This window comes from Macrobrachium nipponense, chromosome 13 (genome assembly GCF_015104395.2).
Source record: "Macrobrachium nipponense isolate FS-2020 chromosome 13, ASM1510439v2, whole genome shotgun sequence".
Taxonomy (NCBI): domain Eukaryota; kingdom Metazoa; phylum Arthropoda; class Malacostraca; order Decapoda; family Palaemonidae; genus Macrobrachium; species Macrobrachium nipponense.
In genome coordinates this window covers 60533364-60556922 of record NC_087206.1, presented here as the reverse complement: position 1 = coordinate 60556922, position 23559 = coordinate 60533364, and the positions used below count along the sequence as shown (strand labels likewise).

The 23559-nt window shown below is 39.4% G+C and overlaps 1 protein-coding gene across 3 annotated transcripts in view; it reads right to left on the bottom strand.

The window, feature by feature from the left end:
* LOC135225828 (uncharacterized) overlaps positions 1-23559 on the bottom strand; it is an 84838-nt gene that overhangs the window by 4707 nt on the left and 56572 nt on the right. For all 3 annotated transcript variants that reach the window (XM_064265356.1, XM_064265355.1, XM_064265357.1), the window contains exon 2: positions 1792-2608. In XM_064265356.1, coding sequence (XP_064121426.1) covers positions 1792-2608 — 817 coding nt within the window. The remainder of the gene's footprint in view (positions 1-1791; positions 2609-23559) is intronic.

The following is a 23559-nucleotide window of genomic DNA, read 5'->3' as shown; positions in this document are numbered from 1 at the left end:
CCCTGTTTTGAAGTTTCCAGATTTTAGCAAGCCTTTCACATTAGTGACCGATGCCAGCCAGGAGGGTATAGGTGCTTGCCTTATGCAAAAGTTTGATGGGAAATTCCATCCCATAGCCTTTTATAGCAGGAAGTTCAGGACAAAGGGCAGCAATGAGAGATCAATGGCTACCATAGATTAAGAAGCCTTTGCAATAGTGTCGAGCTTGGTTCATTTTAAAATGTTACTGATGGGGAATAAAGTAGAAGTCCTTACAGACCACAAGCCATTATTAGATCTTTTTAATAAACCCGATTTGTCGCCTAAAAGAGCTCGATGGTTTCTAACTATCAGAGATTTTGATGCAAAGCTCAAATATATAGAAGGCAAATTTAATGTAGTTGCAGATGCCCTTAGTAGAAGTTTTCATGACACGGAAGGATTCCAAGTTGCGCAAGTCACTAGCGAGTCTATACAATGGGATATGGCTCTCATAGAGCAAAGGCAATATGAAGACGAGATTCTAGCAGACGCAAAAGCGTTTCTTAGAGGGAAATTAGTCAGGAAACGTTATAAGTTGCCTTTTTTGGGTTTGGAGTTAGAAGGTAATCTATTGGTTAGGAAAATTAAATATAAATTGAGAACCAGTGAAAGTAAAGGAGATATGACACAGATCGTAATTCCGAAAGTCCTAATTCCAGTGGTTTTGGATATAGTACATTGCAGGTTTGGTAGTCCAAACTTGCGGATAGAAAAAACGTATAAGGTTCGTGCTAAATACATTTGGAAAAGCATGGGGAAAGATGTGGAAAATTTTGTGAGAAACTGTACAGTGTGCAACGCATGCAAACCTGCAAGGATAACTTCATGCAAATTAGGATCATATCCTTTACCAAGTAGACCTTTTCAGAGAATACATATGGATATCCTGGGAAATTTTTGTGAGTCTAGATATGCGAATAAGTACTTGTTAGTGATAATAGATGAACTTGCAAGGATAGTAGAAATGTACTATTTTCTGGAAGAATCACTTGTTTACTGCGTGTATCCTTCAAGGTGTGGCTACCCTCAGGCGGCTCCTCCTTTCTGTAGAGTGAAAATCGCCCTTATTGTTAATCTTGTTGTGTCAGTTTGTATATTAAGCCTTCTTTTGACTATGTTGTTCTCTGTGAAATCAGTTTGCCTCAGTAAAGGGTCCGAACAGGACCGAAAGTACTTGGCTATCTTGCTTTTTCATTTTTTCATTCGTGGCAAAAAAACCTTTATATATATATTATATATATATATATATATATATATTATATATATATATATATATATATATATAAATTTTATATATATAATTATATATATATATATTATATATTATATATAATATAAATATATATATTATATATATATATATATATATATATATATATATATATTATATATATATATATATATATATATTATATATATATATATATAAGAGGAAGATAAAATGAAAATGGTAAAAATTAATTGGAGTGAAAAAGGATTAAAGGAAATCAATTTGCAATAACGTCGCAAGTTGAAGAAAGGTTGCCCATCGAAAGAGAAGAAAATTCGGTTATAGAATTAACAGACGTATGAAAATATTTCAAACCGAATGAAACGGTAAAGTGCCCATTACTCTACTTTTCCCTGATCAATGAATTTCGAACAAACGTGCGTGACAAGGCAAAGGTCATCGGTGACGCCACTCTCCCTGAAATGGAGGTCCCGTAAATAAATGAAATAAATCTGTTGCCTGCTACAGTAAAACAGTATTGCTGATATTCCCAAACTCACTTAAATAGAATGTTGTTGTTCCAGCAGTCTCCATGGCATATGGTGCTATACCTCTCGCTTTGCATGCCAGTAGAAAAAACATTTCCTATCTCCAGCTTGAAGGGTTTCAACCATTCAATGGCCTTCTCGTAGCCGCCGACTTTTTCCAGCATCATGATACCAGTGTCGACATTAGATTCTAACATTGGCAGGAACAAGTCTTCGGCTTTGGGAAAAAAGTTAAAAAAATCCTGAGCAAGGAAGTCATATTTCTCAGCAGCGGGCCTCCCTTCCAAAAACTTCTTCCTGAGGAGGTAAGATGCCCCATGCAGTCTAGCAAGCTCTGCCAAAACAAGAGCGCAGTGGTCCTTGCTCATGCCTTTCCTCCTGTCAAACATCTTGAAACCTCTCGCTCTTAAGTCTTCGAAATAAATCTGCTCTTTCCCTTCTTCCAGTAGGACAAGAAAACACCTGGGAAAGCGTAGAGGTTTTTGACCTGCAGCAGTTAGTGCTTCGTTCAACACGGGAACAAGTTGTTCATAAAATTTCCCTTCCTTTGTGAACAGGAATGGTGTCATGTCTGGGAACCCTTCCATCTTCCTTTGTGCATTGAGCTTCACTATGTAAGTCACTTCGCAATCTTCTCCATTCCCTTTAGAAAACTTGACTTCGACGCTTGTCACGAAACAGGTATAGTTGTCTCCTGGTTTGGTGAAGTCAACAACCTTCCAAGATTTCAAGAGGACATCGCTTCCCTTGTCCGTCTCAAGGACTTTCTTCACGCTCTCTTCAGCTATCAGGCTCTGTGGTACGACAGTCTTCTTTTCACTGGATGCCACTGGAAAATTATCAAGAAAATCATTATTACAAAAATATGCATATTTACATGGGCACAAATTAAGGGCTGAACAAATTATGATTTGCTTAAATACTTGAACTTTTTTTTATTAAATTACTGACTAATTCTTGTGATATTCTTTATTTCCTAACTAAACTATACTTATAACCACACCAGATTTCAAGAATTTTATTAGCAGTACATTAATTAATTTCATTTTACCCTTTAGCGCTTAAAGTTACTCTAATTTATCAAAATAAGACAAAAAAAGTACATAATACTAGTTATTATATCATTCATGCAGTATTCCTGCCCAGTTTACGTCCTTTGTGACGATCTATTCCCATTTTGAGAACTCTTTCCAGATCATGTGAATCTGTGACTTTTAGCATGTGTTTGCGTTGAGTAATTCCACCTCTCCGCTTGCACAGAATTTTTTTTGTTCCACCTTAGTGGAATTCAATTGCTGTTATTACATCCTAGGACGTCATTCCCGGGGCTTGTGCCTGTGTTACCCCTGAGTAATTTCCCATTCATGCCTCACAACCCCCATTCCTCCAAAAAGGCAAGCAATCCAGCCTTAGAGGAAATTAAGGCCTTTACTGAAGCAGGGAAAGCTTCAGGCCTAAGTGACCAAAATTCAACTACTTGGAAAGGCGAGGAGAGGGAAAAAGCAAGAATAGAAAGGGAGGAAGAACAAGAATTCCTGGCAAAAGGAGAAGCAGCCGTACAAGAAGAAAAGGAGAAAGAACACAAAGAAAAGGAGAAAGAAAGAACAGAAAGGGAGAAAAAGGGAATTCCAAGAGAGGAAGGACGCAGCAGAAAGGGCAGAGAAAGCAGCAAAAAGGGCCCACCAACTGGCTATTACCAACATTAGCATACAGCCCTCCATGTCCAAGTCGTCACACACCACCCTCAGTAGCATGGGCACCCTCATCTGACAATGGAACGAATCGACAACGTAGAAAAGATCCTGGAGAACTTCCAGCCACCTCTCGCCGAAGTAGCCCTCATCTTGGGAGAACATCTTGAAGAGAAGGGGGCCATCACTTTTCAAACCCTCCCCACTCACGAGCAAGGAGACCTCTCTCGCATATGGCAATCCATTGCCAAAGCCTTCTAAATTACCCCTGACAGGTGGAGACAAAAATGGAGGAGCATGCTGAAGGAGTCCAGGCAGACATGGTTGGAATGTGTGGCGAATTAGATGCTTGCCATCCAGAGGTTGACAAGGGCATCCAACACTGTGTCTGCAGATGGGATCCTCAAACTTTTTCAGTTGGAGTATTTCTTATCGTTTGCCCTGCCTGAACTTGCCACTTACTTAGTTAACAAAAATCCAAGGATATCGCAATGTGCTGTAAGTGAGCGGATAGTTGGGACACCCACCACCCACTACAAAGTTCCCTAAATAAGAAAATTCGCCCTGTTGCTCCCCCTCTTGCCAACTCCCAGACAATGAAATGCCAAAATAATCAGCCGCGTAAAACTGTGTGTGGGCAGTGTTATAAGCCTGGGCATTCCTCTGAAAAGTGCTATTCCCAGCCAACCTCTCACCCGCTGCCCGTCAGCCCCTCCTTGACTCGACCGCTGCTGGTCAGAACCCCCTCTCAAGCAGGACCCAGGGCAGAAGGCCAGCCGCTCCAATGGCAACTGGTGTGACCCCAACCAAATAACATGCTAAGATTGCAGCCGCAAGGGTCATAACAGTGCCAACTCTAAATGTGTGTGAAGACCTCTTTTTAAGGCAGGTACAAACCATCACCCTCACTGTTGCCCCGATAGAATGGCTGAGCATGAGTGAGGTGTACTTGGCACCGGTCGATGGGGCCAGTCCTCTGCGGCCCGTCCTGAATATCATTGATACGGAGTCTGCTGTGAGCCTGGTGTCTCGTGACGCCATGCCCAAGGGGGCCACAGTCCGAGAGAACGTCCTGATGACGATCCATTGGGTCAATGGCTTCACCAAGGACCTTCCCGCAGTATGCCTGCAGGTAGTCACGGGAGACCAACCACAAGGCTGTAACCACCTCTTCGCAGTACTTCAGACACTGGCCACTAGCCGACCGCTCCTACTGGGCCAGGACTTGGTCCAGTCGAGGCATACTCAGGTCCCCATCAGGTGAATGATCGACCCCTGGCTTCATAAAGCAGCAAAGGGTAGTTTATCCATGGAATTGGGCTATCCTCTGAACCAAATAGATCTTAAGGAGGTAGAATGGATTAAGGACCCCCTGGAATCCACACCCACCAGGGAGCTTTCCCCGACTGCCCCCACTCTCCTCGTCACAGGTGCGGATGCCCAAGCCCCCATTTTGAGTTGGAAGAAATTGATAAAAGCTCAAGAGGAGGACCCAGCATTACAGCAGTGTCATGCCAAGGACGCCACCTCGGAGGAGGAAGTTGTGGATCTGGTAAAGGATGGTTACCTCCTTGAGAAGGTAGTTCTGTATCACTTGTCGTGGAACTCTTCAGCACCGGCACTCTCATCAACAGGTGCATCAAGGTGCCAAGGACCCTCCAGCAGGTCGTCTTACGGCTAGCTCATGATGGCCTCAGAGGACACTTCGGATCTCCTGCATGACCAAGGCAGGCAGTGGCTAGTAAATTCCACTGGCCTGAACTCCGTAATACAGCCAAGGACTTGTCAATTCATGCCCAATATACCAGATTATTGGGGTGCCCAAACAAGGTCATCCCGAAAACTCCCCTAGAAAACATTCCATCGGTAGGCATCCCATTCAGACACGTTTGCATGGACTACTGCTTCCCATCGGAGAGGACAGAGAATAGGCAGGGGAACCAATACTGTCTCACTATAATCGATCGGTTCACCCAATATCCAAAAGCTATTCCTGTCTGCAGTGCCACCTTGAGGAATGCCATTGAAGCCTTAGTGCCATTCTTCTGTCATTTTGGCTTTCCCGAAATGATTCAGAAAGATGAGGGTTGCCACTTCATGTCCCAGGAGTTCCGAAGTTATTTAGCCAGCCACGGCATCCTCCACGTCCACTCAACACCCTACCGGCCACAGAGCCAGGGGATAATTGAACAGTTCCATCAAACCCTCAACAGTCACTTGGCTAAGCCCTGTGAGGAGGATGGAACTGGCTGGGAAGAGACTGTTCCATACGCGCTGTTCTTTATACGACAAACACCCACGGAAACCATAGGCTACAGCCCATTTCATCTACTTTATGCCCACTCCACACGGGCCCCCTTGACATCCAACATGACAACTGGGAAAATCCAAACAATGGAGCTTCCGACAATCCAGCGCAAACTTCATTCTGCCTGGGCAGTTGTCCAGGTGAATGAGACAGCAACACAGGAGCAGACAAAAACGAAATATGATGAAAGGGTCAAGTTCCAACCTTTTCAGTGCTGGGGACCAGGTTCTAGTCCTCCACACAGGAACATCGCGCCCTGGAAACCCAGTTTACAGGGCCCCACACGATCTTGGGCAAGCATGGTGAGCTTAACCATCTGGTAGACTGGGGGGAAGCGGAAAGCCAAGTGGCTGCACGTTAACCTGCTGAAGCCATTTCTGGCCCACAATAATCCACCTACCAATGAGGAGCCCCATACCCCAGAAAATTTGGTTGGCACCATAAATGTAGCTCCTATACCTGCCTTGAACTCAGAAGTACTGGCACAGATAGAAGCCATTACACCGAGCCTTAACACCGAACACCGGGAGGCAATCTTCGGTACTAAACGACTATCCCGAGGTCATCCAAGATCAGTTAGGATGTACTGATGCCACAGTAAGGGTAAGGCCAATATCCCAAAGGTACTGTCGGGTCAATCCTGACAAGGCGTGGAGGATCAAGGAGCAAGTCAGGATCCAATTAGAACTGGGGCTAATCGAGAAGAGCTATGGCAAGTGGGCCTCCCCGGTTGTCTTAGTCCCCAAGGAGGACGGGGGAAGGTGGGGGCCAGGATTGACTCTGTGTTGACCACAGGAAACTAAATGCTGTCGCCAAGCCTGAATCCTACCCCCTACCAAGAACCAAGGATTGCCTTGACAGCATCAGCAGTGCCTGGTTCCTCAGCAGAATTGACCTGGAGAAAGGTTAGAGGCAAGTGCCACTCGCAAGAGACTCACAACACAGTACTGCCTTCATGACCCTCAAGAGTTTCTATCAGTACAAGGTCATGCCATTCGGTCACCAGAATGACCCAAGTTGCTTCCAGCAGCTGATGAACAAGGTTCTGGATGGGATAGAGAACTGTGTGCGGTGTGTGGGGGCAGACATGTTGGAGGTCTCTCTAGTGTTTATTTACAAAAAGAAGGGTTTTTCACCCTAGGTGATTATACCTCTTATAGTGGGCAATATGTTAATAGTCCCCCCACATAACACCAGGCATGTAAGCCAGAAGGTGTTGTGCAATTGAAGATATATTAATATTCTTCCTGCTCCCATCAGTGCCTTAGAAATTTTTCAAATCACAGCTGCTCGAGGCCTGTTGGTCCTGGGAAATGGGTAATAGAATGCAGTGTATGTGCTAGTGCTTGGCCCTTCCTTTACCACAAAAATGTCATCCAACCAACTCCAACCGTTGTGCAAGTGACCCTGGCACTTACTGATGCCTGTGCCTCACACAAGTTCCGTACTCACGAACAAATTTCTTTACACTATACAATACCAATCGAACCGTTTGGATGTCGAGTCTGTTATGCAATCTGTTGGTGATGTTTTCTCCGATAGGAAATTAATTTTGCATATACAAAATGCAAAGATCTGATACCAGAGAACATTCTCAAGGAGCAATCTGCAGAAAACGTGTCCTCTCACAAGATATATTTTATATCACTAAGTGGCTAAGGACCTGCTCAGTGGAAATGTATGCCGACGACCCTTACAATTTGCCTCCAAAGTGGCCTACTGACCTAGGCCTACCTGCGGTGTACCACACGGCAGAAAATGTTTTCCAAACGGCAAAATCCCTCTCAGAAATAATTGAAAAAAACTCTTGATTTTCAAGAATCTGTTACGTGATCAAAGGACTACAGGAATCCCTAGAAAGTCTTAAAACTGTGGAAACAAATAATCTCACACGGATCTGGGATGCGTTTGAAGAAGTGCAGGAATCTCTAGACAAATGCACAGATAGCCACCAGACTCTTTGAATGCCGCATCCAATTTTTCCTGGCCTCCCTGCAACAAAGGAGAAATAATGGTGTGACACGAATTCAAGATGTCCATACCCACCCAGGTGCCAACTGGCCTCTCTCCCTCTGTCAAAGTGCCCCCATCACCTATAGACCTCCCATCGTTGATGTGGAAGAGAATTATCATGAGGGGTCTGGCAGCTGGCAGAGAAAAACAAGGAGAGAAGAAAAGACCTCTCGTTTGGCCGCTGGACTGGAACCCAACTTTCGTATTTCACCTTGCCCGAAACCTGAGAAGGGATGTCACATAGTAATTCTCAATCTGCGCTCATCGGTGACGCTAGATGCCATAGTGGAGAGAATCTAGTTTCTCATGGGCTCTGACCCACTTATCTCTCACGAACTCCCATGCAAAAGTAAATGTAAAGTAGCTTATAGGATTACCTGCCTATTTCAACACCTCGATGTTCTTAAAGACGAGAATTTCAGACCTAATATAATAGTTTCAAGGTGTAACCTAATTCAGTACCAACTCCCCCAGGGGAACTAACTGACGCCCCAAACAGGGTCACCTCCACCGCAAGTGCCAGCCAACCACCCACAGCGAATGACTGCCAACTCCCCCTGGCTAACCCCCAATCCACCCAAATAATCAGCACATTCATCTCCCATATTCGTGAGTAGCCATGGATTCATTAAACATAATCTCTTGGAATATTTTTGGCCTCAAGAGGAACATTCCTCTCCTTAAACATGTTCTGCAAAAACTTCAAAAGCATCATTACATTGCAAGAAATGCTCCTCTAGCCACATGACCTTGTCATCTACGATTCAGTACATGAAGACTTCAGAACCTTCTCAATTTCATCGATGCAAGTTACAGATCAAATCGTAGCCACCCAAAAGGGGGCCTTTCTTTCCTGTGGCAGAAATCATTAGACAACATGGTAAATGTGAAGACCTACAGGAGTGACAGATTGCTGGAGCTTCAGGTAACAGTAGGGGACTCTAAAATCCTAATGATTAATGGTTATATTCTCTATGAAAATAACATTTTGATCAGTACTGCATGATCCTAGATGAGTTACACAGTATTATTCACGATTCTCCTGCTGATCATATTTGTTTAATCAGGGACCTTAATTCTCATCCCCCCAAAAAAATTTTATAATGAACTTACTCACTTCTGTCAAAATCATGCTCTCCATTTTAGCGATGTAATGCTTTTCCCTCCCTCCTATTTCATATGTACAAAATAGAGCGTACACAATTACAACCTCCTGGCTAGACCATTGCATCACATCTCCACAGCTTCATGATTTTATTATCACCTGCAATATTCACTACTATCTTGCAATGGGCTATAATCACATCCCATTACAGGTGTCATTCAGTAAATCATCCCTCCCTGCCATGAACCCCCTAACTGACTGCCCACCAGCTGTAAACTGGGATTTTAAAAACCAACAGAAAACCAGATACTTTAGGGCGACCACACAAACCAGGTTGCAGTTAATAGTTCAACCGGCAGATGCCTTACTTTGTACTAACACAAATTGTAGAAATAACCACAACAGGAGGGATCAGGATGAATTCTAATCAAACATAATTTTCACTATGCTTACTTCGCGCAGGCTACCTTTAGATTTCGTCAAGGTTATTCTCGTAATATACCTGGATGGAATAGCTTGGTTAAAGATCTGTATTCATATTCACGAGAAATGTTTTTACTGTGGAGGCAAAATGGTAGCCTGAGGGAAAGACATTGCATTATTAATGAGACAGGCAAGAGCACAGTTCAAAATTGCTCTTAAGAACTGCAGATTAAATAAAAAACAACTTCAGCAATAACCTCCTTACTGCAAACATTCAATTTCATTTTGCCAATCGTATTACGTCAGGTAACATCAGCGATGCCATAAACACTCTACCTAATAATAAATCGCCCGGTTGCGATAGTCTTCCCTCAGAAGCTTTCAAATTCTGCCATCCGATAATCTACATTTTGCTAGCTGCCCTATTCAATGGCGGTATAATTCACCAATTTCTTCCAGTCTCCCTACTCTTAGTTTACTTGATACCATTAATCAAAAACAAGCTAAAGAATGCAGCTGACCCTGACAATTACCCGCCGATTGCAATCACAATGATCAGGTCGAACTTACTTGAGTCAGTTCTTCTAGTGAGACTTCTCCCCTTCTACACACCACTGACAACCAGTTCGGATTTAAAGCATACCACTCAACTGACACCTGCATCTACATGAAAGAATTGCTGATCTATTCTATCATCAGCCTCTCCTGTTTTCCTATGTTTTGTGGACATGAAAAAAGCATTTGACAGATTAACTACCTGAAGCTCTTCCTGAAGCTGCATAAAAGAGGCACACCCCTATATTAATTGTAAATGGCATTTTATATTGCTGGTTCTCCAGACAGCAATTCTGTGTCAAAAGGGGTAACATATTGTCATACATCTTTGGCTCCCTAAACGGGCTTTGTCAAGGTGGCATTCTGTCTCCATACCTGTTTAATACATACACATACCTTGAATGTCAAAATGAACTCACTCCCAATCAGATGCATTGTCAATGAAACAACTATGACAATCTCTGTTACGACGACGATATGGTTCAGATTTCCCCATCAGTGCAAGGTCTCCAACGACTCATTGACACTTACCACCAATTTGCAGAGGAATTTGATATCCTATACAACGAAGTGTATATCACTGCTCCCGAGATCGCTCAAGCAAATTACAGAACCACAAATTTTCCTCAGAAATCATCAGCTGGAATTCATGCACAAATTTCCATATTTGGGTGACTTTACCACGGATGACCTAAAAGATACGGCAGGCATAGAACAGAGGCCTCATAAACCATGTGCAACTGGCAACATTATTGAAAGGAGGTTCGCCTTCTGTCACCGAGACTTGAAACTGCTGCTCTTCCACTCATATTGCTACAGCATCTATGGGTGCACCCTGTGGATGAACCAGGGAGACCATGAGACGTATCACTGCTGTTCACGATGACATTTTGAGATGCCTCACAAACATTCCTCGCTACCACTCCGCCATACTGATGCTCACAGAAAACCATCTGAACAATTTAAAAATCATTGAAGGTGAACAATAATGTCCTGTCTGATCACCCAACTGTGAAACAGCAACAATTCGCTCATACAAAGCATCCTAAGCAGTGCGGCAAGTAGATCTAAATTATGGGGACGATGGGAAAATGAGGCGTTTGTTCCCTAAATGACTTAATCTCTGTTTTTGCAAAATGTCATCTGCAGAATCTGTCATTATTATTGTATTACTATGATTATTGTCATTACTGGTATTTTCCTTTTTTCATTATTACTGTGATTATAATCAATAAAGTTTTTACTTCCAATTTTTTTAATATTCTCAATCTATGTACGGTTATGATCATTATTTTGAATACCATCTTTTATACTACTTCAGCAAGTATGTATATTGCCGATTAATCTTTGGGTTTTTTATCATGTTATCTTATGTATCTAAACTGTATGTGATTGTCTATTCTTTGTATATTCCATGTATATGGCCTTGGGCTGGAAATAAAAATTATTATTATTATTATTATACCTGGATGACATTGTCAGTTACAGAAACTCTTGGGAAGAACATGCAAATATTGAAGAAAATCCTCGCAGCCCTGTGGAAGGCCAACTCAGTGATCAACCTTTGGAAGTGTCAGTTTGAGGTAGCAGAAATCATGTATCTAGGGTATCGTGTAGGGAATGGCCTGCTGATGCCTAAGGATGCTAACATCCCCGCCATTTGGAGAATGCCTTACCCCTGGACGATGAGGGAGGCTCAGCGGTTTGTCAGGATGGTACAATATTTCTGCCGCTTCATCCTAAACTTTGCAGATACTACTGCCCCAATAACGAATCTCTTTTGGGGGAACAAGCCGATTAAGTGTACCCCAGAGTGCGAAGAGGCATACGACCATTAGAAAACCGTTCTCATAAACAGGTCACTCCTACACACCCCGGACTACGAGTGCCCCTTCTGCCTTGCCATAGACGCCAGCAATGTGGGGATAGGTGCAGTAATGTGCCAAGAAAAGGAGGGAATCAGGCACCTGGTTGCCTACTACTCCAAGAAGCAGAACATAACTCAAGCAAAATACAGTACCATCGAAAATGAGCTGCTAGGGATTGTATTAGCCATGAAACATTTCGAGGTGTACCACGCAGACTATCAATTTCCCATTGTAATCCTAACAGATCATAGCCCCCTACAGTACCTAACAATATTCCAGAATCAGAACAAGCGCCCAATGCACTGGTGTATTGACATCCAAGATTATAATTGGGGAATCGAACATATTACGGGGACAGATAATAAAATAGCGGATGCCCTGTCTAGAAGCCACTAAACTACTGTCCCACCCTCTCCCCCGGAAGAGGCCAAGAGACCATACTAGCACTCTTCATGAGTGAGTGCCATAGAATGGCTCGAGGCTAACCCAAACTGAGCAGTAGTAAGATATGCATGGATCCAACCCAATCCATCGTGTCATGTCAACAACTCTCAGAAGGTGAATGTTAAACCCGATAGCTGTTATGATCTTTTATCTTTAATGTCCCTTCAGGAAAAATGCCATTTCATTCCCTGCCCTCTCCCTGATCTTTTATTAGTGTTTGTTTATTATCGACCAAGAGTCAATATCTAGTTCTATCTTTATTTTTGTTTGTCTCTGGCCACCTGCCACCGGGCTCGATTTGTATCAGGTAACCGCAGGATCCCTAACACCCCTGTGGACAAATTAACCTCATGAAATGTCTTACGCTGAAATACATAGCGTTTATATCTGAGCTAAGTTTATTACTAACCCTTGTAGGTTAGAGTAAGTAAAAATTTAGTATGATAAAATTGTCTGCTTACATAGATTTTACATAGAGTATTCAGTATGACTGAATACTCTAAAGGTAACAGTGATCCCTTAAACAACCTACCAGTATTGCAGAAAATCAGACTAAGTTCATCAAAACAGGTGTGAGGTAATCTTATAAGTAACTAAATTAATTAAAGGGCATCACTCCATCAACAACTTTAAAAGTAAGTATTTCCCTGATTTCAGAAATCTAAGTACTTCCCTGGTTCTAACTCACTTCAAGTAAATTGAAGGAAAACAGCTCAATTACCACTCTTTTTCTACCTAAATAAATCATATAATTGCTTACTTATACTGGTGAAAAAGAAAACACTTATAAAATTTTTAAATACAAAAATTTATTATTAAACTCAAAATTATAAGTGAAATTCACAATATCAGGGAAAATTACTGTTACTTGAAAACAAAACAAAGTTTGATTAATTCTTCAATTAATTAAGTAAAATTAAATCAAAATTAATTTATCACAAAATTCAAGGAAATTGATTAATTAATTCAATCAGAATTCGAAAGTGTTAGGCAATAATTAAAACTTGGAAATTAATTCATGAGTGCTAAACAACAATAAAACTTGAAAAGAATTCTAAGTAAAAGCAAATAATTCACAAGTGTTAAATTCAATGAAATGTGCAACGATTAATTAATGAAAATATCGAAGTTAACTAAATTGTGAATGCAAATGAAAACACAGAAAAAGGTGTAAAATACCAAAATTGTAAAAAGCACTAATCACACAGAATATAAAATAAAAACACACTTCAATAAGAAAATGGATAAATGCACAAAAAAATCACTTCAATAAGAAAAAATGGATAAATGCACAAAAAATCACTTCAATAATAAAACAAACACAAAACATAAAAATTTGCAATGTGTAACAATTTAAATTTGTTTCATGAAACCACTGTAACTATTAGTTGCAAATAATAAACTTTAACAACACTATACCTTGGTACCAATTTTCTTTCTGCTGCAGCTAGCTCAAAATATTTCACCAATTCACAATATTTCACAAAAGAAAAGGCGCTGTTACACACTTGTACAATGTTTATTCAGATTCCACAAAAATCACTAAATAATACTGTATAACTCTAAGAAATCTCAAATCTAAGATTTATATGAGTGACCAACAATTACATACACTAAAGTCTTTACGTTAATTTGAAATCAAAAGTGGCGTGCGAGAGAGAAAGAGAGATCTAAACGCTATGAGGATCTAAATCTGAATGAATCTTCCTTTTCTTACAGAAGCTGGACAGTGGATTTCGCACAAAATGTTTTGGGCTTGAAAAGATGGTGCAATCTTTCTAGAAGCTTCTAATATGACGTAACTTTACAGAAAAATCATGAAATCTTCACGTGGTTTTGGCAAAGACATACACATATGAAACCAATCATGTATGTTGTATGCTCAACAAAGACATGTACTCGATCGAAACAGATAATCGAGATCTCTAATCTGAGGTGTTGACAGATTATGGAAACAATTTCTAGCTTGGAACAGACAAAGTTAATATCTCTCTTTTCACATTCTATGTTATATTAACTTTTAAATTATGTTATGCGACATCTGAACATACATTTTTAGACATCCTATAACTCTAAGCTAAATAAGGAATCTGAAAATGTTGCAAAACTTTTTTTCTAACATTTTTTATACGGTCAAAGAGAAGATATATTCGTTATGAAAGTAGCAGCATATAATATACCTCCCACTAGAAGATTGGTTATCACGGTGTTGAATCCAACGAATTGCAACGAGATAAATAATCAGCAACTACATTGTTTTTGCCACTAATGTACTGCACTCTCAAGTTATACTGTCGCAAGCACAAAGACCACCTGGTCAGTCTTTGATTATGATTTTTCATTCTCTGGATAAATGATAGTGGACTGTGATCAGACAACACTAAAATTTCTTCATACCTAGGTCTGTTCACATACACTTCAAATTTTTTCAATGTTATGATAAGGCTAAAGTTTCCTTCTCAATTGTTGAGTATACTTTCTGATGCTTTTTTTTTCAGTTTTGAAGACATGAAGCACACAGGATGGTGGATATTATTTTCATCTTCTTGAAGTAGAACAACTCCAATGCCACAGTCAGAAGCATCAACTTGTATCACAAATTTCTTGTTGAAGTCTGGAGCTTGAAGTACTGGTCTTGAAGTTAAAATGGCTTTTACCTTCTCAAAGCATTCTTGACACTCTGGAGTCCAAACAAACTTAGATTTGGGACTAGTTAAGTCTGTCAAGGGAGCTACTACAGCTGAGAAATTTGGGCAGAAACAACAATAGAATCCAGCCATGCCTAAAAATATCTGTAGCTGTTTCCTGGTAGTAGGTGGGGTAGCCTTACAGATACCTTCTACATTAGGATTTACTGGAGCAAGAAAGCCTTTCCCAACTTCAAACCCAAGATACTGCACAGTTGCCTTTCCAAACTCACTCTTCTCTAGGTTGACTGTTAGTCCTGCTTCTTGTAGTTTCTTAAAAACTTCCCTCAGAATCTTCAGATGTTGTTCTCATGTTGTAGAGTAAATCACTATGTCATCCAGGTATATACCTACTCCTTCTATCGATCCTAGCAGTTGATCCATCACTTGTTGGGATGTTGCAGGTGCATTTATCAGACCAAACGGCAGAACAGTATACTGATGCAGTCCAAAAGGAGTAATAAAAGCTGACAGCAACTTGGCATTCTCATCTAAGGGAATTTGATAATATCCTTTCAACAAGTCTATCTTGGAAACAAACTTGGCTTGCCCAATATTATCAAGTAACTGATCTATAAGAGACAAAGGATAATTGTCAGCCACACTGATGGAATTCAGTTTCCTATAATCAGTACACATCCTATATGAACCATCTGGTTTCTTCGCTAACACACATGGAGAACTGAAGTGACTTGAACTGGGTTCTGCTAATCCATGTTGCAGCAAATACTTAACTTCCTTCTTCAAAACATCTCGATGATAAGGTGATAAGCAATAGGCTCTTTGCTTGAATGGTTTTCCATCTTCTTGAATCTTGATCTCATGCTTGGTCAGATCAGTACACCTAGGTACATCTGCAAAAATTTCTGGGAAACTTCTAATTACTTCACTTAAGTCTCCACCTTGTTCAACACTCAGGTGTTTCAGTTTATCCTCCAAATTTTCCAAAAATTTAAGAATTATTCATCTTGCTTTCAGCTCCCAATTCATATCCATAATCATCTCCTGTAGATGAAGTTGTTTGTGTTGTTGACACAGTTTCAGTTTAAGTTTCTGAGAAATAAGGTTTCAAGAGGTTCACATGTATCTTCCTTTGTCTTCTTCTTCTTTCTGGTGTTTCAATCACATAAGTTCTATCACTCAACTTCTGAATTATCTTGTAAGAACCTTGAAATTTATTAGTGAGGGGAAATCTCTTGACAGGTAAGAATACTAACACTTGTTGACCAACACTAAATCTTCTTAGCTTAGTCTTAGCATTATATCTCCTTTTCATTTTCTCTTGACTCACTTTCAAATTTTCTAAAGAGAATTTTCTAATCTCTTTCAACCTTTTTCTTAAGTTCTTTACATACTCTCCTTGGATTTCCTCTGGATTTTCTCCCCAATTTTCTGCGAGAATCTTCAATGGTCCTCTCGCTTCTCTACCAAAAATTATCTCATTAGGTGAACATCCCATACTTTCTTGATAAGCACTCCTAACTTCAAACAGCATTAATGGTAAACCCACATCCCATTCTCTTCCTGACTCAGAACAATACTTTGTCAGCATACTTTTCAATGTCTGGTGGAACCTTTCCAATGCACCTTGAGTTTCTGGATGATAAGCAGTGGATACCTGTTGTTTCACTCCTAACAAATTCATCACATCCTGGAATAACTTTGAAGTAAAGTTTGTTCCTCAATCATTTTGTACTATTTCTGGTATATCAAACTTTGAGAAAAACTCCACAAGTTTTTCAGCAACTATCTTGGCAGATATGTTTCTAACAGGGATCGCCTCTGGATATCTTGTCACAGGACACATTAATGTCAACAAATACTCATTTCCTTTCTTTGTCTTCAGCAGCAGTCCAACTATGTCTATAATCACTTTGCTAAAGGGTTCTCCTCTAACTTCTATAGATTGTAGGGGGGCTTTCTGGATGGTTTCATTCGGTTTTCCAGCTATCTGGCAGGTATGACACTCACGACAGAACCTGCTAACATCTTTGTGAAGTCCAGGCCAGAAAAAATATTTCATGATCTCCACAGTCTTTCTGATTCCCATATGTCCAGACTCATGAGCTACTGCTACTACTTGCTTCCTCAATGGATATGGAATCAAAATTTGATGATATTCGCCCCATACAGCATCTCCTGGTATATCTGTAGGTCTATACTTCCTCATCAGCAAACCTTCCTTCAGATAATAACAGGTAGGAGTTTGTTGCATCTCTTCTCGATCAACAACTCTGAAGAACAAATCAGTTAACGATGCATCCTTCTTCTGCAAGTCCATTAGCTTCTCTCTTGTCACTTGACCAACTTCAAGGGTTGAATTCTCAATATCTGCTAACTCAGCAACTGTAGTTTCACTACTGTCTTCAGGAACACTTTGACTACTCGGAGTCTCTTCAGGAACAACAGGTTCTTTTTCTTCGTCGTTGTCATCTTCTTCTTCATGGGAAATCTCTTCTTGGTCAGCACTTGGGGAAACATCACTTCCCTAGAACAATTCTTCTAAGCACAAAGATCCTTCACTTGATTCTTCTTGCTTGTGTAAATCCTCAGTTTCTTCACTTGCAGTCGTAGTCCTCTCCATACTTCTGGTAGTTACACAACTAGGAAACAGGTGGGGGTTATTCTTTTCCAACTCTACCGTAGGACTAATCCGCAACGGTTTGTCTGTCACTACAGGACAAGGAATAAATGGCACACCACCAACTTCATTCCCCAACAGAACATGTACTCCTTCCACAGCCAGTAAGTCCTTTACAGCAAAATCAACATTCCATGTCACCAATTCACACAACAGGTGTAAGCGGCATATGGGAGTTACTTCCTCTCCTCTTATACCCTTCAAAATAACTGAATCTCCTGTGAGACTCTTCTCCAACTGAGGGTGAGCACCACATACTACCACACTATGGTTACTCCCTGTATCACGTAATATCTTGGCTGGTACCTGCACTCTCCCTCCTTGAGTTGACAGCATACCCTCATAGATATATGGCTTAAAAGCCTCCACACTGCTAAGCCACTCACTGCTTGAGGTTACATTTCCACTGGTTGCTAAACATTCAGCTTGTTTAGTTTCAGTCTTCTCTGGAGTTTGATTCTTTCCCACACTGCTCTTCATAGTTTGTTTCACCTGGTCACCTTCCACTACTTGACCAACTGGCTTTGACAGCTGTTGATTCCGGTAACACTCTTGACTGAAGTGTCCTGCTCTTCCACACTTGATCAGCGTCAATGACCTTCGATGTCAAGATGCCAGAAAACTTTCAATCAATCAATCAATCTTCCACACTTGAAACAGACAACATTAGGTTTCTGTAACTGTCTTGAAAAATTAGATGAGGATTTCACATTAGCTTACTGAGGTGTATTATCTTGTGTACTCTTGGTAGTATGACTTGTAGGTTTCCCATTAAATTTCTTCCTGATATCTGGATGAGACTTAAAACCTGGTCATTGTTGATTCTGGTACTTGACATTGTAATTACGTTTGCTACTAATTATATTGTAATCTTCACTCAGTGTAGCAGCTTTGTCAAGTTTCTTAACCTCTCTCTCTCTCAAATAGGCTCTTAAGTGTTCAGGAATTCCCCTAATATATTGTTCAAGAACAAGCAATTCTTCTAACTCTTCAAAAGTTTTAATTTTAGCAGCTTCTAACCAATGTTTAAAACACCTTCTCCCTTTGTAAGCATAATCTAAGAAGGTCCCCTTCTCATCTTTTCTTAAATTTCTGAATCTTTCATTGTAGTACTCTGGGGTCATCTGGTATGTTTAAGTACCTTGTAGTCTTTATACTGATCAGCTGTTAAGGTTAGATAAGCACTTCTCCCCTTACCAATTAAGACACTTTGTAGCAAAATGGACCATTTATTTTCTGGCCATCCCATACCTGAAGCCACTTTCTCAAAGTGATAAAAAAACTCATCTGGAGCTTCTTCAGTAAACTTAGAGATTAACTTCTGTACTCTTACTACATCAAATACAGGGTCTTGATTACCTTGGTTAGGGTTAGACGGTGTCAATTCTATCTCAATTTCAAACCTTGCAATTTCTCTTTCCTCTTCTGCTGCTTTTTATTTTTCTCTTTCTCTTCTTTCTCGTTCCTCCCTGTCTTCTCTTTCTCTTTTCTCTGTCTTCTCTTTCTCTTTCAGCTTGTATTTTCAGCTTAATCAAATTCCCTTCTGCTTCAATGCGTCTAAGCTCTAACTCTGCATCACTTTTCTCTTTCTTTCCTTCTTGCTTATTTATAAGATCAGCACGTGCTGCATTCAACAACTCTTGAGCCAATTCTAACTCATCTTCATCAGTTATTCTACTAGAGTCTATCAATGATTCCATAGCAATACATCTTATTTTTGCCTTTACCATACTACTAGACACATAACCACCACATGCCACTGCTAAAGCGCTCCACTGTGCTTTAGTCAGAGTGGTTGCAGATAGCACTTGGGTGGAAGGGGCTGCTAAAAATTCCTGAACCTTGAACTGAGCCCTTTTCTCTAAGTTATCAATTTATAATTCAACAGAATAAATGCAAAAGAAAAACTATATGGTCACTCTCCTAACAAAACATATCCCTAATACCACCAGTATAGACTAAAGTGATAATTTAATCTGTTTTCTCGGGTCTCTGGGCAACATTAATACTAGTGAAGAAGTGCCAAGTATCTGGTTACTACACTTACCAATCATTAAATGAGTACCTCACAACAGCCAGGTAACAGTGATCCCTTAAACAACTTACAGGTATTGCAGAAAATCAGACTAAGTTCATCAAAACAGGTGTGAGGTAATCTTATAAGTAATTAAATTAATTAAAGGGCATCACTAGATCAACAACTTTCAGAAATCTAAGTACTTCCCTGGTTCTAACTCCCTTCAAGTAAATTGAAGGAATACAGCTCAATTACCACTCTATGTTTCTACCTAAATAAATTATATAATTGCTTACTTATACTGGTGAAAAAGAAAACACTTATAAAAATTTTAAATACAAAAATTTATTATTAAACTCAAAATTATAAGTGAAATTCACAATATCAGGGAAAAATGCTGTTATTTGAAAACAAAGCAAAGTTTCATTAATTCTTCAATTAATTAAGTAAAATTAAATCAAAATTAATTTATCACAAAATTCAAGGAAATTGATTAATTAATTCAATCAAAATTCGAGTGTTAGGCAATAATTAAAATTTGGAAATTAATTCATGAGTGCTAAACAACAATAAAACTTGAAAAGAATTCTAAGTAAATGCAAATTAATTCACAAGTGTTAAATTCAATGAAATGTGCAACGATTAATTAATGAAAACATCTACTAAGTTAACTAAATTGTGAATGCAAATGAAAACACAGAAAAAGGTGTAAAATACCAAAATTGTAAAAAGCACTAATCACACAGAATATAAAATAAAAACACACACTTCAATAAGAAAATGGATAAATGCACAAAAAAATCACTCCAATAAGAAAAAATGGATAAATGCACGAAAAATCACTTCAATAAGAAAACAAACACAAAACATAAAAATTTACAATGTGTAACAATTTAAATTTGTTTCATGAAATCACTGTAACTATTAGTTGCAACTAATAAATTTTAACAACAATTTATCTTGGCACCAATTTTCTTTCTGCTGCAGCTAGCTCCAAAAATTTCACCAATTCACAATATTTCACAAAAGAAAAGGTGCTGTTACACACTTGTACAATGTTTGTTCAGATTCTACAAAAAAAAACTAAATAATACTAAATAACTCTAAGACATCTCAAATCTAAAATTTATATGAGTGACCAATAATTGCGTACACCAAAGTCTTTACGTTAATTTAAAATCAAAAGTGGCGTGTGAGAGAGAGAGAGATAGATAGATAGAGAGAGAGAGAGAGAGAGATCTAAACACTATGAGGATTTAAGTCTGAATGAATTTCCTTTTCGTACGGAAGCTGGACAGTGGATTTCTCACAAAACGTTTTGGGCTTGAGAAAGATGGTGCAATCTCTCTAGAAGCTTCTAATATGACGTAACTTTACAGAAAAATTGTAAAATTTTCATGTGGTTTCGGCAAAGACATACACGTATGAAACCAGTCATGTTTGTGGTATGCTCAACAAAGACACGTACTCGATCGAAACAGAAATCCCTTATCAGACGTGGTGACATGTATCCAAAACAAAACGGAGATCTCGAGATATCTAATCTGAGGTGTTGACAGATTACGGAAACAATTTCTAGCTTGGAACGGTCAAAGTTAATCTCTCTCTTTTCACATTCTACGTTATATTAACTTTTAAATTATATTATGCGAAATCTGAACATACATTTTTAGACATCCTAAAAGTCTAATCTAAATAAGGAATCTGAAAATGTTGCAAAACTCTTTCTAACATTTTATACAGTCAAAAAGAAGATATATTTGTTATGAAAGTAGCAGCATATAATAATATAAATATATATATTTTCTACATCTTTTATTATATATTGCATTTATCATTATCAATATTTATTTAAATGTGTATTAAAATTAATGCATTTTTCTGATTTTATATCAGCAAAAGTGCCAATATCGCAATGGACTCCAGATATGAAGAAACTTCAAGAAGCATCTGAAGCAAGGGTGAGGTCTTTAGACTTCATATATTTCCATTGTGTTCAATCAGGAAAAATTCCCCGAGTACAGTGGCTTTATCACGAGACTGGCCCAAGAACAAGGGCACTCAATACAACTAAAAACAAGGGTAGTGTATCACCCACTAATTGACCGTCCTCCAGCTGATACAAGCACATTGACTACATGCACAACAAGTATCTTTAGCAACTGCTGACCAACAATTATACAAAGTTGCCGTTCATATTCAGTGGAAGGATCCATTGACTTTTAGTATTGTCTGTTTACAACTTGGAGGAATACACATCCTGATGAATTATGTTGGATGTATTGGTACTCCAATGGATAACTCTGGATTGTTGGAATTTCTCACTGGCCCATTCAGTGGAGTGAAGAAGATGTCGACAGGAAAAAAGTTTCCTGGCAATGTATGGGCACTTATAATTCTCATAGAAGAGCTTCTCCATTCTGTATTTGCATCCTACCAGATAGAAACCATGGACGGACTCATTGCAGTGCTAGAACTTTCTAAAAAGAGCTGAACTGGCAGATTATGGGTTGACTGCATGATAAAACCAGTTATGAAAATGACGAAGTTTATCTGGGGTGAGAGAGAAAATGACTGGCCACTACATATGAAAGCCATGAATGAAATGATGACATTGTTCTTTGTTGTTGGGCATCAGAATTATGCAAGACAAGGCTTGTATTATCTACGAAGTATGGAGGCTAGCCTGATGATGTCAGAAAGTTTCTTGAAAGGTCAACATACCATGCACCATATATCTGGCACCTCCAATGGTGTTTGGACAGATATGGCCATTGAAACAACATACATGTGCTATGGACATGGTTGGTCAGGTATCATTGGGTTGACACTGAAACCTGAAAGTCTGAAAACCTGGGCCTACAGTCTTCATATTTGCAACAGCCTAATTACTGATCTAGATGGTATGAGAAAAGATGAAGTGCCAACTCAAATGTGTCACAAGGAACAAATGTGTGGAAGGATAGATGATGATTAGAAAGATAGAAATTCAGTCAGACAGAAAGTGGAACAAGCTATCCACCCATTGGAACCAGATCAACATCCTGACGAAGGCCTTGTCAATATAGTCACTGGACGTGTGCTGAATGACCCTCAAATCAATGTGGACAAATCGGAAGACACAGGCAAATGTCAAATGCAAAAGTATGAAAGTGAATGGCTTATGTCATTTCACAAGCCTCTCTCCAAAAACGTGACTACCATGGCCGTCAGAAAGAAACAAATGAAGATTGGGGACACTGACATATGTGATACAGAAACAATATATGCCCGAGCTATGGGCTTTCAATCAAGTCCCAGAGCCCTGAATACTTCAGTTCTTCTAAGCTATGACCTAGCACTGTATCCAACTTCAATCTTTGATAAGTCTGGCATGCTAAGGGTAGCTATGGCTAAAGCTAGTTTGAAGAATTCTCTAAAGGTTGAAGTGTCAGCCAGATATGGAGAAAGCCACAGTGCAAGACTTCTTAGATGCTTTCAGAAGACACATTCACAGGCACTTGAAATCGTGTGATGTTTCCCTTGTTTTTGACAGGTAATATGTTATATCATTATAATAAAATGTCTTTCTAGAGAGTAAATCATTATATGTCATGATTGATAAAGAATTGCTTAAAGTACATTGTATTGCATCTAATTAAAGGGAGATATGTTATTAAAGTGAAATAGCATGACTGATAAACAAGGTACTTCGATAACTAATGTAATACTTCATTGAAATAAGAATATAGGATGATAATTCCTATTAACGACATTTACAAGTTCACTATCTATATTATAGTGTATTTTGTGTGATTTTAGATTATGATTATATATTATTGCAGGTACATTCCAAACAGTATCAAGGAGTCAGCACACAGTTTCCACCTCAAAAAGTGCTTTTAACAGTGACCAAGAATAAAATGCAGTTGATTGATCTCATCTGTGAGGACCTGATGGATCACAAAGATCAGTTTCAAGCGCATAGACTTGTGGTGAAGGTAAAAATTCCCACACCCATAGAGTTGTTCATGGGTAAATCCATTGTC